The 17353-nt window shown below is 42.9% G+C and overlaps 1 protein-coding gene across 14 annotated transcripts in view; it reads right to left on the bottom strand.

Moving 5' to 3' along the window:
* The window catches only part of RBFOX1 (RNA binding fox-1 homolog 1), a 2130504-nt gene that overhangs the window by 1926992 nt on the left and 186159 nt on the right, over positions 1-17353 (bottom strand). For all 14 annotated transcript variants that reach the window (XM_037813986.1, XM_037813985.1, XM_037813992.1 and 11 more), the window contains exon 2: positions 6528-6566. In XM_037813986.1, the coding sequence (XP_037669914.1) occupies positions 6528-6566 (39 nt within the window). The remainder of the gene's footprint in view (positions 1-6527; positions 6567-17353) is intronic.

Here is a 17353-nt window from a genome sequence, read left to right as displayed (position 1 = left end):
GAATCTGGCTCCAGGAGATCTTAATCAGCCTATCTCAGATATAAAATAAAGGGTCCCAAGCTACAATGAGCATTACAAAAAAAAAAGACAATCACATACTAATTCACAAAGTAAACTTCAGCAAAGTCTGCATAGTAGATACGGTTCAAGCTACATTCTTAGCCTATAACAGTATACAAATGGAAATTAATTTTTTAAAATAATGTCATGACAACAGTTCCTAATGCACAGAAATTCATGACCCTTTGCATGGTAGGAGGTGCAATCTTAACCTGCTGATTTGGAAGGGAGGCATCCTGGAATTAATTCCATATATGATTCCATGTATGTTCTTTTGAACTGAAAAGCTTAAGGGTTGAGATTGAATAATCCCAGATAGGACAATGTCAGAAAATTATTAATTTCTTCAAAGTATGGTCAGAAACTCAAGAAAATTCAACCAGACTCACCCACTTATCCATCCATCCACCCACCCATCCATCCATGCAATGTGTATTGAGAATCTTCTCCAAACCAGGTATTACACAAGGGACTGGGGGTCCAAGGGAATAAACAGACAGATGAGGTGCTGCTTCTAATGAATTGTACCAACTTCTGACCTACCCAGCACAAAAAAAGAAGGGCAAGTAGACAAATACTTGAAAACAGATAAACATTGTTTATGATGATAAACAGTGGAACATGATAGACTGTTGTAGGAATAATAAGATGTCATTTAGGTCTCAGTTTTTCATTCAACAAATATTTATTGGATGCTCATGATGTGCCATGCTCAGGAGCTATCAGAGCCAACAAGACATAGCTGTTGAGGAGCTTATATATTAGTGAAGGGAATCAAGTAAATAAACAAGAGAACTGGGAAAGAATTTATTTCTGACAATGCTAAATGCTGTGAAAAATAAAGTAAAAGCACCACGGAAATGAGCACCGCTGGGGCAGGAAGGGCGCTGATACTCACAGGTCTCAAAGGCCCCTCGGGGGTGGAGGCCCTGGTGTAATCTCAGACGACAGTCAGAAAGGAGGCTGGGGCCAGCTCGCGTCGGGTCGTCTGGTGATACTCTCAGAACAATGGAAAGCCACCGGAAAGTGACACGACTGGACTGGGTACTCTGAGAAGGCAATTCCCATGGTTCTTCGGGGTGAGGAAGAGGACCAGACACCCTTCTAAGCCAAAGCAACCTACGCAGGCAGACTTGCAGCTTCCGCCAAGGATCAGATGGTGAACCCTGCTCTAATTACACTGGTAATTACAAACTGACACTGGATGAGCAGGAAAGAGAATTCCTTCTGCTAGGAAGCCAGCCCAGGCCTCTCAAACAGGCAGGATCTGTGAAATCTACAAGGAGCTGATGAAAGAAGGCAAAAGCCAGTCCAGACTGGAGGCACAAGCATGACTCTCGGAATTATGAGCCCGGATCCTGGGAAAGCCATGGAGGCCGGATTTGGAGAATGAGAGAGGCCCGGGTGTTGGGAAGAGACCCACCCAAGTGTCCCCACTAAGTCTCCCAGCTCCCAAAGTAGCATTAGAAAGAGGAAATACTTCAGAGTCAGTCAGACCAGGCTCCCCACCTGGAGATGGGTTTAATCCAACCTTTCTCGAGGGCTGCTGTGCGGAGTACACACGTTGGCTTTTGTAAGGCACCTGGCACACAGTAGATGTCCAGAAGTGCCAGCCCGTTCTCTCCAGGCCCTCCCACACCTTGTGGTTGGAAGCTCTGGGGGAGAGAGAAGATGAAAAGAAGGAAACCTGTCAACCACAGAGGTTCTTAAGCCCCCTGGTGATCCTGGAAGGGAGTTAAAGAGCCCATGAAAATAAGATTCTCACCCCAAGTTCCGTGTGACAGCAAGTAACAAAGACAGGAGAACAGTGCATCCATCAGAACTTATAGGAGGCAGACAGAGGCAGGTGATCAAAGGAATAAATCCACTACAATCTGAAAAACAGACTGTCTGCTTTCATCTGTCTGGGAGGTGATGCAAAGACTCACGCCTGGGCCAAAAACACACTTTCTTCCACCCAAACTGTCCTGAGTGGGGCCATGGGCAGGGCACGTTTTCAGGACAGACCCCTGGAGAATAATAAATCTTCTCAGTTTGGCCACATCTTGCAATGCCTCGGTCCCCATTCCAAGCTAAGCTTTAGAAATATGCCACTGCCAAGGGGATTTATTCATTTTAAAAGGTCAGAGAATTATTGCCATTGAAACTTGTGCACGGAGCAGGTGTAAATATTCCCCAGCTCCCCCATGTGCTTTATCACACTCAGGAGAGGTGGACTGGGGGAAGGGTAGCCTTTGAAAAGTTATGTGCCAGGCAGAGCATTTAACTGCTTTGGTGCCTGGGGAGCCATGGAACACTCTGGGGGCAGGAACCCAAAATTTATCACCCTCCTTCCCCTCCCACCCTACTGGGTGGCCAGCGATGCTAGGGCTCCAAGACCCTCCCTAGACAGTTTCGTGAGCATCCATTTCTTGGGGAGGAAGGATGGACAGCTCCACATAACAAATTCTGACCTCAATCCCATTACTGAAATATTGAGAAAGGAGGGATGCAAAGTCATTTAAAAACCAACAATCGCCTTGACTGTAGACACCAGATAATCTGCTTTGCAATATGCCAGTTACTAAGCCACTAGGAAGAGAGAGGAATGGAATGTTTTTTTCCCCAATAGAAATTCCCATTTTCTCATAGCCAACTAAGAATTTCCTAGCATCCCAAGATGCTCTGGGGACTGTGTGGGTCCAAGAAAGCCGGAACTGTAATTAGATTTAAGAAAGCAAAACAAAATTTTAAAAAATCAACCTCTGCACTAGTATGAAAAATTCTGATGCCTGGGGGAGTCTGGAGAAGGCTCCAGATACAGTGGAAAGAATCCAGGCTGCGGAAATGGACAGATCTGAATTCAAATACCAACTCTGCCACTTGCAAGCTGTGTGGCTGTGGGCAAGATACTTCACCTCTCTGAGCTACTGCTCTCCATCGTGGGAAAAGGAGGTTGGTGAGAACCACCCTGTAAGAGTAATCACATGACTTACAGTTGATGCCCAATGAATTGCTCCTGTTATTTTATCAAGTTGACTTTGTCAACCCTGACATAAATAGGCAGATAGATGAGAGGTAGTTAAGCAGGTAGATACGTAGTAGGTAGAGATAGAGATAGATAGATGACAGATATTGAAATTGAGTAACTGTCAACCAACCAGCTCAGTGAAGTCACACAGCAACTGCATAGGATTTCCTACATCCCAAGTTTAAGAAGCCACAGTGGGAAAGGCAGCAGGTCAGGGGCTACGAAACCCACTGAACAGGTCAGCTGGGAATGGATGTATTTGGTCTCTTGAAATGAAAGGAACCTGCCTGTCATCCTTTCTCCTTCCACCTCTTCTCTCCCAAGTGCCCAGAATAAAATGTGCTAACCAGGGACAAAACCCCCACATGCAGATAAGCACGGGAGTTAGAAACTCGGGCCCTAGAGCCAGCCTGCCTACCTTCAAATCCAGCTCTGATCCCACTGTGGGTGACCTTGGAGACACTTTGCTAAGTCTCAGTTTCCTTTTGTTAAGAGATGTTAACAGTCTGGCAGTTCCTCAAAAAGTTAAACATAGAATTTCCATATGACCCAGCAATTTTACTCCTAAGTATATATTCAAAAGCAGTGAAAACACGGACTCAAAAACTTACTTGTACACACATGTTCATAGCAGCATTATTTACAATAGCCAAAAGGTACAAACAACCCAAGTCCATCAGCTGATGACTGGATAAACAAAATGTGGTCTATTCATACAAATAATGCAATATTATTAATTGGCCTCAAAAAAAGGAATGAAGTACTGATACATGCTACAACATGAATGAACCTTGAAAACATTATATGAAATGTTCAGAATAGGGAAATCAAAGATACAAAAAGTAGAGTGGTGGTTTCCAGAGGCTGTGGGGAGAGAAGAATGGGGAGTAACCACCTAATGGGCACAGGGGTTTCCTTTGGAATGATGGAAATATTTTGGAACTAGACAGAGGCAGTGGTAGCACATCACTGTGAATGTACTAAATGCTACTGAATCACTCACTCTAAAATGATTAATTTTATGGTTTGTGAATTTCACCTCATTAAAAAAGGGTTAACATTTGTACCAACATACAAGGAGTTGCATGGGGGGATGCAATGAAAGGGAACATGTAAATAAAGCACTTGGCACAGTCCCTGGCACAAAAGAAGCACCCAGAAACAGTTAGGAGCTTCCTTCCTTTGCTGACCGCCAACAGAGCCATCCTTCCCCTAAGCACCCCAACACTCCTAAAACATCTTTCTCAGGCTTGGGGGGACAAGCTCAGCTGCTGGCATGATCAGACCACTGGGCCGAGGTTCTGCACAAAGCAGGAGGTTTCTGAGTAAACCCCCAGTGGGGCAAAAGGTCTGAGGTCAGCTGTGCCTGGAAGACCCCTCCTCTGCCATCTGCTGCTTGTGTCCCCAAACGGGACAGATGGGAGACACATGGGAGAGCTGGGCCCGCTCCACTGCCCCTGCCTCCTGAGGACACCTCTGAGGTCTGATCTGCTGCTCTCACCAAGCTCTGCAGAAATCACAGTGCTCAGAACTGGCCACGACACAGGCAGACAGCTACACAGAGGAATGGCAACATTTTCTGTTCTAAATTCCCAGCCTAAGAGGCTGTGGCTAGCTAAGTAGCCAGGCAGGCAGCCCAATGAAGCAGTAGTAACCTGTGTCCACAGACAGAGCCAATCTCCCAGGATCTCAACCTTTCCAAATGGGTCTTTGATAAAGCAGCCCGGCTCAGAGCAGAGGGGTCCCAGGTCAAGCAAAAGGCAGCTACGCAGCGTAATGTCTTCAAGGTTCATCCATGTTGTAGCACATACCAGAACTTCATTTCTTTTTTATGGCTGAACAGTGCTTATTGTATGGACAGACCACATTTGTTTATCCATTCATCCATTGATGGACAACTAGGCTGTTTCCAAACCTTCTGGCTATTGTAAATAGTGCTGTCATGAACATCTGTGTACATGTTTTTGGTTGAATACCCACCCATTTTCAATTATTTTGGCTATATACTTAGGAGCGGAATTGATAGGTCATATGGTAATTCTGTTTAACTTTGAAGAACAGCCAAACTGTTTTATAAGTGAAAGAAGCCACACACAAAAGGCCACATATTTTATTATTCCATTTGTATGAAATGTCCAGAGTAGATAAGTCCATAGAGACAGAATGTAGATTGGTGGTGACCAGGGGCTGGGGAGAAGGCAGAGTGGGGAGTGATAACCTAATGGGTACAGGGTTTTATTCTGGAGAGACAGAGATGTTGTGGAATTGGATAGAGGTGGTGGTTGCACATTATGAATGTACTAAATGTCACTGAGTTGTTCACTTGAAAATGGTTCATTTTATGTTATGTGAATGTCACTTCAATAAATTTTTTTTAGGCAGCTACTCAAATTCTTCTGCCTGTAACTGGCAGCCAAGCAGGGGGGAGTAGGGAGGGGTGTTCTGATGGATGGTGACCCTCGAAGGAGGAGAGCAGGGGCCGTGAGAGCAAGGAGCACACTCTAATCACCACTTCATAACAGAAACCACAGATCCAGCCTCCCCACAAAGCCTCCTTCACACTTACCTCATCTCCAGTCCACTCAAGGACCAGCCTCTCCAATCTCATTACATAAGAAATTTACATGAGTAATAAAAAGCTGGTATCCTGACACTAATCTTAGAAAAAAATGTCTTACATTTGTATTAATTTTTCCTTCCCAAGTTTTAATTGAAGAGAGGATATGGCATCACGGGGGAAATAAAAGCTTACTTCATCTATCCAAGAGCCATGTGGCTTCATTAGAAATTACATTCATTCCTCATTAAGCAACAATAACAATGTAGAGTTGGAATCAATAAAAAAAAAATGCCCTAAGGTATAGATTCATTTGAATCAATTATATTCTTACATGACCAAGCTCCGGTGGTACCAATATAATAAAAATGTGGTGTGAGGCCTGAAGACGTGGCCTTCCTTTACTTTCCTATTATAGAGAAACGGAGGCAAGCCCATAGATCCCATTCTGACGACCATCCTCACCATTCCCAATAAGAAGCCATTTAACCATCCCCCGGACCCTAGCAAGACTGACTTCATTTCTAGAGTTCATCCATTAAAGATGACCAGTAGGGTGCATCTCACAAGGCTTTTTCTGATTGATTAGTAGAGACTGTTCTGCTTACAGGTTGAACAGTGCTATGGTCGATTATAGATGTCTGCCTCAGGCATGGGGGTCGGGGGTCGGAAGTGCTGGGTCTTGTGGCAACTATCTGCCAGCCAGATCCAGGAGTCCCTACCGCTGGGAGGGGAGGTTAAGAAAACTACAGGCTGTGAGCCCTGGTGATGCCCACCCCTCTCCTTAGCCTCCTATGTTGCTGGGGCTGGCACAGGTATAGAGTACAAAAGACGTGTCTACCTCCTTCGTTTAGATCAAACTTAAGAAATGTCCTAAGCCAGGACAAAGCAAGCTCTTACCTGACCTTCGACCAGGCTGAATGGCAGGGACAGTAGATCCTGCAAAAAAAACAAAGACAAGAGATGTTTAGTTTCCCATTGAAACAGCTGCTTTCACTTTGCTTTGTTTTTAGACCCAATCTCTACATCCTTACAAAGAAATATTTTTTCATTCATTCTGAAAATGTTCACTGAGTGCCTAACGTGTGCTAAGCACTATTGTAGGCTCTGAGTTTTTAACAATGAACAAGATGACAAATCCCTGCCTTGAGACAGGAAGGGAGAACTTTGCAAATAAGGAAACTATAAATAACTATAATATTTATAAACAAATATAAATAAGTAAGCTATAAATAACTATAATAAATGATTATAATATCAGATAGTGAGAGGTTCTATGATGATAATGAAATGGGTTATGGAAGGGAGAGTGATAGGGTGATACCTTGGGATGGGGACCAGGGAGGGCCACATGCTGAATGACAAGAAAGAGCCAACATACATCTGAGGTAGAGACTTTCCTAGGCTGGGATGGCAGGAGTCAAGGCCCTGAGGCAAGCATGGGCAGATGGGGGCCAGCAGGAAAGCCAGAGCAGCTGGTGTCAGGGAAAGGAAAGGAGGTGACATCAGGAAGGCAGGCAGGGGGCTTGCGGCTGAGACATGGAGTTGGGGTATTTTGATAAGCAAGTTGGGACCTCACAGGAAGATTTTAAGCCAAGGCGTTAACATAATCCATATCCCACTCAGCTCAACAGCCCCCCAAATAGGGAGATAGGGATTTACTCCTTCCTGAAAACATTCCAGCTCCCAATATAGGATTTCCAAGGGGCATCCACAGAGACCCTCACTGCCTCCAAGAAGACCTTGCTCCTCAAGGATCTGCAAGTTTCAGGCTCCTAAGAGTTGACAGGCTCCCTCCTCTCAACTAGGAGGAAACAGCCCAGCACCTAGTCTGGGTCAGGCCAGCAGCAATGCCCTCTGCACCCAATGTAGCCCTGGGGCAATGGAAGGACCCACACATGCGCCACTGTTCTCAGATTGCCGAGTCATCTCCCAGCCAGGGAAGGGTCCTGGCTGAGTCCAGGGAGAAACTGTGATTTGTAAAGTGCAAATCCAAGGGCCAGCCTGCCCTGGAGCACAGGACATGGCTCTTCAAGCCTGGAAAACCTCTTTCCTCCTCGCTTACTCCCTCCTCAGCTCTGTCCTTCTATAGTATTTCCAATGGGTCGAGATGGTTCCTAACTAAAGGAAGACACAGGTCCACAAGCTCCCCTTTTCTCCAGCCCAAAGCTCAGACCTAGCACCTTCATCATGTCCTCAGGGCCACCACCAGCACCTGGGACTCCCAGGGTAGAGAAAACAAAATCCCCCTCATAGACTCTGCCCCACCAACGAAAGCCCCCCAGCAAGGGCTGGTCCCAGCAGGGTGCAGCTGGGAGCTTGTGCAGGTCAGCACTCTCACCTGGGAGCCAAGCAGATGCCACTCTGTTTGCTGCCCTTAGTCTCCTGCCCTGAAGACCTGGCCATTCAGAGAAAGGCAGCTTTCAGCAGGTGCCTCCCACCACTCGAGGAGCCTCAGATCCTCCACGTACCTCTTAGGGATTAAATGATTAAATGAGATAACAAGTGCCTGTTTCATAGAAGGCACTCAATAAAGGCTAGCAGTTAATAGTGTGTTTCTTCTTATTGGTTGTCAAGCGTACAACCATTAACAATGCACATGGGCTAGAATGAGTCAGTACTATCCTGTCCACGTGAAGAGAAAAACTCGGGAGTATGACTTTGAAACAGAGCCAGAATTTGGAAACAGGCAATCCATACAGTAGATGCTGGATAAATGCCTGAAGAATGGGTTCCTTCTCTTCCTTCACCCTGCCCTAAGGTGGTTACTCCCACCCAAGTTTGTGTTGTTTCCCTGCCATGGGCAGTGTGCTAACAAGACACCTCGTCCTGCCTACCTGTTCTGAAAAGCACAGAAAGGACAGGGTGTCCTGCTCCCTCTCTCAGCTTTCGGGGCTACTGGGCCTGCTCAAGTGGGTCTCTGGCCTTGAGCCAAAAGTGAGTGCATAAGTTAGAGCCCAGTGCTGCATGCAGCAGGGTGAACCAACACAGACTTTTCTCCTGAGGCCTTAGAAGCAAGCCCTCTGCCTCCTCCAGCCTTTACTCAGCCACCATCTCCTCCCTGCATTGTCACCAAACAATGCCAGCTTCTCTGCCAGCTCCCTTCTCTGGGCCCAGAAATGTGTCCAAAGCGCACCCTTCCTTTCTTCCCTGCCCCCTTTAGCAACTATAACTGCTCCATTCCCTTTAATTTTCCCACCCACTGCCCTTTTCTTTCTTCAAAAAATATCTGTTAAATACCTGCAGGATATTCAGCATTTTGCTCAACATTGGGGACATGATGGCAAACACAAGTATGCAAGGCCCCTATCCCCAGACCCAAAAATTACACGTAAGGCCCCATTCCCCAAGAAGCGGGATGTGAGGACCCTCCTCAGCTCTGCAGTGCAGGTTCCCCCAGCCCAGCCATGCAGATGGCTTAACTGCACAGCCAGGGTCCCTCTTCCCTCCTCATCTTGTTGGGGCTGCAGTGACCATCCCTCCCTTCCTAAGCCTCCGTCTCCTCTCTCTCGGACCTCTCTTCCTAAAGTGCTTCCTCCTTTCACTTTCTTTTCCTAAGCCTTTTCGGGGAGCACTAGCATCCTCTAGGACGCTGCCTCAGCACTCATCTCCCTCGCCCTCCCTTGGCACCACACCTGGCCCACCCAGAGCTGCAGCCTCCAGCTCATGTGGGACCCTGGACGCATGTCCAGTCCCACTCGCCCTCCTGAGCTCCAGAACCAGATAACCGACTGTCCTCTTGATTTTTCCACGCGTGTGTTCCACTGATATTCCAACTCCGCACGCCCCCAGCCAAACATTCTACACACACACCTCTGTCCACACACACAGCTGTGCCTCCTTGATCTCCTGGTGCAGAGAATGGCACCCCATTCTCCCAGCCCACTGAGCTTGAAACCCTGGCGCCCTCTCGCTCACCGCCCCCCCCATGTTCCGTCAATCACCAAGGCCCACTGATCCGCCGCAGCCGTGTCTCCCGCACTGCGCTCTCCTCCCCGGCCTGGCTATTACAGTAATAGAATCTTCAAAGGCTTCTAGACACCTATCTCTGTGCCTGCTGAAAACAATTTGGCTGAAAGCAAGGGGGCCGACAGAGCAATTTGGTCAAAATGAATATTCCATAATGGTTGTTCTCCCTGTTGATGGTAATCGTGGAATGCCATGAGGTGGCTTTAAAACCTTCTATGCATCTTTGCTACTTGGATCCATTTATTCACCCAAAGTAGGAGCTTCATTTTATTTTGTTTGATTAAAAAGTCAAAACCTAGTATTGCCAAGCTCAACTGTAACTAATGGTAGACTCAGGGGAATGAAAAGAAAGAGTCTCCCACAAAAGTCCCAATTGTAGAATTCATCTAAATCAGCTTTATGTGACAGTCCCTTGAAAAGCAACATATGTGCTTTTCATCGCCGTGTTACCATGCGTGTACTCTATTTTGAGATATGTGTGATCCTGGAAAGGTAGGCTATATAAGCTGAATACCTATAAACCAAAATCAATTATTATTTTCCCCACCACTCTTTAAGAATATGAAGAGGAAACTCCTTCCTACCCACCAACCTCACCCCTGAAAAAATACAATCATGGATATGAGTTTGGCCTGTATTCTTCTAGCCTTTTTCTTAAATGTGTACACATGTATACATATATACCTGCACACAAATATATGTTGTTTAACTTTTAAAATGGATCAATGCTATAGATATTGATCTGCACATTTGCTTTCTATACAATTATCAATATATTGTGAATATCTTTTTTCAGTTAATTCATATAGAAATGGGTTTCTCAACTTTGGCAGTATTGCAAATTTGGGTTAGATAATTCTTTGTGGTGAGAGGCTGTCCTGGGCATTGTAGGATGTTTAGCAGCATCCCTGGTCTCTACCCACCAGATTCCAGTAGCCCCCCAACCCCTACCCCTACACAGTTGTAACAACAAAAAATGTCTCCAAACATTGCCACATGTCTCCAGAAGCAAAATCACCACCTGCTCAGAACCACTGAGGTAGAACCACTGCTTCCTTTTTTTTTTGGTTTTTTATGCATTTTATTGTAAACTTTAACATATATACATAGCAGTGATAATTTTCAAAGTATGATTCAACAAGTAGTTAGAAAATTTCAAAGAATGTTATGGGTTACAGTTCCACAATTACAGTTATTTCTGTTATTGATAAATATAACATAAAAGCAGAAAGGTGTTAACTTTCAAAGTACAGCTGAACAAGCAGTTAACATAGGTCATTTCAAAAAGTGTGCTGTGTTACAGTTCTACAGTTTCAGTTCTTACTTTGCTGTGAAATATAGGATATATACAGAAAGGTGATAACTTTCAAAACACAATTCAATGAACAGTTCTAGAGCAAATTTCAAAGAATGTTATAGGTTAGAGTTCCACCACTTCAGTTATTTTCATTTTTTTTAAATTAAACTCATTTTTATTGAGATATATTCACATACCATACAATCATCCATGGTGTACAATCAGCTGTTCACAGTATATTCATATAGCTTTGCATTCTTTACCACAATCTATTTCTGAACATTTTCCTTACGTAAGAGAATCAGAATCAGAATAAAAAATAAAAGTAAAAAAGAACACCCAAATCACCCCCGCATCCCACACAATTTGTGATTTAGTTTTTGTCCCCATCTTTTTTTTTTTGTCAGTTTGATTCCATTTTTTTATCTTCATTTTATTGAGATATATTCACATACCACGCAGTCATACAAAACAAATCGTACTTTCGATTGTTCACAGTACCATTACATAGTTGTACATTCATCACCTAAATCAATCCCTGACGCCTTCATTAGCACACATACAAAAATAACAAGGGAGTAAGAAAAAGACAACTAACCTAACTGCTTTACTTCCAATCTGTTCCTACTTTACCCCAAGAAAGTTACCTAATATAGCAACATTTCTGTGAACCTGTTCCTACTATATCCATCAGAAATTAACAAACCATAGTCATTCCTGGGCATCCCCAGAACATTAAATAGCTTATCTGTTCTTCTTGGATTATTGTTCCCCCTTCCTTAATTGCTCTCTATTGCTAGTTCCCCTACATTCTACATTATAAACCATTTGTTTTACATTTTTCAAAGTTCACATTAGTGGTAGCACATAATATTTCTCTTTTAGTGCCTGGCTTATTTCACTCAGCATTATGTCTTCAAGGTTCATCCATGTTGTCATATGTTTCACGAGATCGTTCCTTCTTACTGCCGCGTAGTATTCCATCGTGTGTATATACCACATTTTATTTATCCACTCATCTGTTGAAGGACATTTGGGTTGTTTCCATCTCTTGGCAATTGTGAATAATGCTGCTATAAACATTGGCATGCAGATATCTGTTCGTGTCACTGCTTTCCGATCTTCCGGGTATATACCGAGAAGTGCAATCGCTGGATCGAATGGTAACTCTATATCTAGTTTTCTAAGGAACTGCCAGACTGACTTCCAGAGTGGCTGAACCATTATACAGTCCCACCAACAATGAATAAGAGTTCCAATTTCTCCACATCCCCTCCAGCATTTGTAGTTTCCTGTTTGTTTAATGGCAGCCATTCTAATTGGTGTGAGATGGTATCTCATTGAGGTCTTAATTTGCATCTCTCTAATAGCTAGTGAAGCTGAACATTTTTTCATGTGTTTCTTGGCCATTTGTATTTCCTCTTCAGAGAACTGTCTTTTCATATCTTTTGCCCATTTTATAATTGGGCTGTCTGTACTACTGTCATTGAATTGTAGGATTTCTTTATATATGCAAGATATCAGTCTTTTGTCAGATACATGGTTTCCAAAAATTTTTTCCCATTGAGTTGGCTGCCTCTTTACCTTTTTGAGAAATTCCTTTGAGGTGCAGAAACTTCTAAGCTTGAGGAGTTCCCATTTATCTATTTTCTCTTTTGTTGCTTGTGCTTTGGGTGTAAAGTCTAGGAAGCGACCGCCTAATACAAGGTCTTGAAGATGTTTTCCTACATTATCTTCTAGGAGTTTTATGGTACTTTCTTTTTTTTTTTTTTTTTTTTTTTTTATGGAACAATCATATATTATTGTATAAGTTTATTGAAAGACAAACTAATTTATGGTCTATCATACACGGAAACACTGATATTGACAAAGTTACAACGACCAAATGTAGTAGAACAGAAAGGAAATAGTCCAGAAGAGTCTTTTTTTTTTATCTTCATTTTATTGAGATATATTCATATACCACGCAGTCATACAAAACAAATCGTACTTTCGATTGTTCACAGTACCATTACATAGTTGTACATTCATCACCAAAATCAATCCCTGACACCTTCATTAGCACACACACAAAAATAACAAGAATAATAATTAGAGTCAAAAAGAGCAATTGAAGTAAAAAAGAACACTGGGTACCTTTGTCTGTTTGTTTCTTTCCTTCCCCTATTTTTCTACTCATCCACCCATAAACTAGACAAACTGGAGTGTGGTCCTTATGGCCTTCCCAATCCCATTGTCACCCCTCATAAGCTACATTTTTATACAACTGTCTTCGAGATTCATGGGTTCTGGGTTCTAGTTTGATAGTTACAGGTATCCACCACCAGCTACCCCAATTCTTTAGAACCTAAAAAGGGTTGTCTAAAGTGTGCGTAAGAGTGCCCACCAGAGTGACCTCTCGGCTCCTTTTGGAATCTCTCTGCTACTGAAGCTTATTTCATTTCCTTTCACATCCCCCTTTTGGTCAAGAAGATGTTCTCCATCCCACGATGCCGGGTCTGCATTCCTCCCCGGGAGTCATATTCCACGTTGCCAGGGAGATTCACTCCCCTGGGTGTCTGATCCCATGTAGGGGGGAGGGCAGTGATTTCACCTTTCAAGTTGGCTTAGCCAGAGAGAGAGGGCCACATCTGAGCAACAAAGAGGCATTCGGGAGGAGGCTCTTAGGCACAACCATAGGGAGGCCGAGCCTCTCCTTTGCAGCAACCGTCTTCCCAAGGGTAAAACCTATGGTAGAGGGCTCGACCCATCAAACCACTAGTCCCTTATGTCTGTGGTCATGTTAGCAACCATCAAAGTGGGGTAGGCCAATATCCCTGCATTCTCCACAGGCTCCTCAAGGGGGCACTACATCTTTTTTTCCTTATTTTTCTTCATTTTTTTTTTAACTTTCCCTTTTTTTTTTTTAATCTTCATTTTATTGAGATATATTCACATACCACGCAGTCATACAAAACAAATCGTACTTTCGATTGTTTACAGTACCATTACATAGTGGTACATTCATCACCCAAATCAATCCCTGACACCTTCATTAGCACACACACAAAAATAACAAGAATAATAATTAGAGTGAAAAAGAGCAATTGAAGTAAAAAAGAACACTGGGTACCTTTGTCTGTTTGTTTCCTTCCCCTATTTTTCTACTCATCCATCCATAAACTAGACAAAGTGGAGTGTGGTCCTTATGGCTTTCCCAATCCCATTGTCACCCCTCATAAGCTACATTTTTATACAACTGTCTTCAAGATTCATGGGTTCTGGGTTGTAGTTTGATAGTTTCAGGTATCCACCACCAGCTACCCCAATTCTTTAGAACCTAAAAAGGGTTGTCTAAAGTGTGCATAAGAGTGCCCACCAGAGTGACCTCTGGGCTCCTTTTGGATTCTCTCTGCCACTGAAGCTTATTTCATTTCCTTTCACATCCCCCTTTTCGTCAAGAAGATGTTCTCCGTCCCACGATGCCAGGTCTACATTCCTCCCTGGGAGTCATATTCCACGCTGCCAGGGAGATTCACTCCCCTGGGTGTCTGATCCCACGTAGGGGGGAGGGCAGTGATTTCACCTTTCAAGTTGGCTTAGCTAGAGAGACAGGGCCACATCTGAGCAACAAAGAGGCATTCGGGAGGAGGCTCTTAGACACAACCATAGGGAGGCCTAGCCTCTCTTTGCAGCAACCGTCTTCCCAAGGGGAAAACCTGTGGTAGAGGGCTCAACCCATCAAACCACCAGTCCCCTATGTCTGTGGTCATGTTAGCAACCATGGAGGTGGGGTAGGCGAATACCCCTGCATTCTCCACAGGCTCCTCAAGGGGGCACTACATCTTTTTTTTTCCTTGTTTTTCTTTTTTTTTTTTTTTTTTTTTTAACTTTCCCTTCTTTTTTAAATCAACTGTATGAAAAAAAAGTTAAAAAGAAAACAAACATACAATAAAAGAACATTTCAAAGAGACCATAACAAGGGAGTAAGAAAAAGACAACTAACCTAAGATAACTGCTTAACTTCCAACATGTTCCTACTTTACCCCAAGAAAGTTACCTAATATAGTAACATTTCTGTGAACTTGCTCCTACTATATGCATCAGAAATTAACAGACCATAGTCATTCCTGGGCATCCCCAGAACATTAAATAGCTTATCTGTTCTTCTTGGATTATTGTTCCCCCTTCCTTAATTGCTCTCTATTGCTAGTTCCCCTACATTCTACATTATAAGCCATTTGTTTTACATTTTTCAAAGTTCACATTAGTGGTAGCATATAATATTTCTCTTTTTGTGCCTGGCTTATTTCGCTCAGCATTATGTCTTCAAGGTTCATCCATGTTGTCATATGCTTCACGAGATCATTCCTTCTTACTGCCGCGTAGTATTCCATCGTGTGTATATACCACATTTTATTTATCCACTCATCTGTTGAAGGACATTTGGGTTGTTTCCATCTCTTGGCAATTGTGAATAATGCTGCTATGAACATTGGCGTGCAGATATCTGTTCGTGTCACTGCTTTCCGATCTTCCAGGTATATACCGAGAAGTGCAATCGCTGGATCGAATGGTAACTCTATATCTAGTTTTCTAAGGAACTGCCAGACTGACTTCCAGAGTGGCTGAACCATTATACAGTCCCACCAACAATGAATAAGAGTTCCAATTTCTCCACATCCCCTCCAGCATTTGTAGTTTCCTGTTTGTTTAATGGCAGCCATTCTAACCGGTGTGAGATGGTATCTCATTGTGGTCTTAATTTGCATCTCTCTAATAGCTAGTGAAGCTGAACATTTTTTCATGTGTTTCTTGGCCATTCGTATTTCCTCTTCAGAGAACTGTCTTTTCATATCTTTTGCCCATTTTATAATTGGGCTGTCTGTACTATTGTCATTGAGTTGTAGGATTTCTTTATATATGCAAGATATCAGTCTTTTGTCAGATACATGGTTTCCAAAAATTTTTTCCCATTGAGTTGGCTGCCTCTTTACCTTTTTGAGAAATTCCTTTGAGGTGCAGAAACTTCTAAGCTTGAGGAGTTCCCATTTATCTATTTTCTCTTTTGTTGCTTGTGCTTTGGGTGTAAAGTCTAGGAAGTGGCCGCCTAATACAAGGTCTTGAAGATGTTTTCCTACATTATCTTCTAGGAGTTTTATGGTACTTTCTTTTATATTGAGATCTTTGGTCCATTTTGAGTTAATTTTTGTGTAGGGGGTGAGGTAGGGGTCCTCTTTCATTCTTTTGGATATGGATATCCAACTCTCCCAGCCCCATTTGTTGAAAAGACCATTATGGCTCAGTTCGGTGACTTTGGGGGCCTTATCAAAGATCAGTCGGCAATAGATCTGAGGGTCTATCTCTGAATTCTCAATTTGATTCCATTGATCTATATGTCTATCTTTGTGCCAGTACCATGCTGTTTTGGCAACTGTGGCTTTATAATAAGCTTCAAAGTCAGGGAGTGTAAGTCCTCCCACTTCGTTTTTCTTTTTTAGAGTGTCTTTAGCAATTCGAGGCATCTTCCCTTTCCAAATAAATTTGATAACTAGCTTTTCCAAGTCTGCAAAGTAGGTTGTTGGAATTTTGATTGGGATTGCATTGAATCTGTAGATGAGTTTGGGTAGAATTGACATCTTAATGACATTAGCCTTCCTATCCATGAACATGGAATATTTTTCCATCTTTTAAGGTCCCCTTCTATTTCTTTTAGTAGAGTTATGTAGTTTTCTTTGTATAGGTCTTTTACATCTTTGGTTAAGTTGATTCCTAGGTACTTGATTTTTTTAGTTGCTATTGAAAATGGTATCTTTTTCTTGAGTGTCTCTTCAGTTTGTTCATTTCTAGCATATAGAAACATTACTGACTTATGTGCATTAACCTTGTATCCCGCTACTTTGCTAAATTTGTTTATTAGCTCTAGTAGCTGTATCGTCGATTTCTCAGGGTTTTCTAGATATAAGATCATATCATCTGCAAACAATGACAGTTTTACTTCTTCTTTTCCAATTTGGATGCCTTTTATTTCTTTGTCTTGCCGGATTGCCCTGGCTAGCACTTCCAGCACAATGTTGAATAACAGTGGTGACAGCGGGCATCCTTGTCTTGTTCCTGATCTTAGAGGGAAGGCTTTCAGTCTCTCACCATTGAGTACTAAGCTGGCTGTGGGTTTTTCATATATGCTCTTTATCATGTTGAGGAAGTTTCCTTCAATTCCTACCTTTTGAAGTGTTTTTATCAAAAAGGGATGTTGGATTTTGTCAAATGCTTTTTCAGCATCTATTGAGATGATCAATTGATTTTTCCCTTTTGAGTTTTTAATGTGTTGTAATACATTGATTGTTTTTCTTATGTTGAACCATCCTTGCATGCCTGGAATGAACCCCACTTGGTCATGGTGTATGATTTTTTTAATGTGACTTTGGATTCGATTTGCAAGTATTTTGTTGAGGATTTTTGCATCTATATTCATTAGGGA

Source organism: Choloepus didactylus, chromosome 21 (assembly GCF_015220235.1).
Source record: "Choloepus didactylus isolate mChoDid1 chromosome 21, mChoDid1.pri, whole genome shotgun sequence".
In the NCBI taxonomy this organism is placed as follows: domain Eukaryota; kingdom Metazoa; phylum Chordata; class Mammalia; order Pilosa; family Megalonychidae; genus Choloepus; species Choloepus didactylus.
Note: the sequence above shows the minus strand (reverse complement) of the source record. Positions and strands in the feature narration are given on the sequence as shown.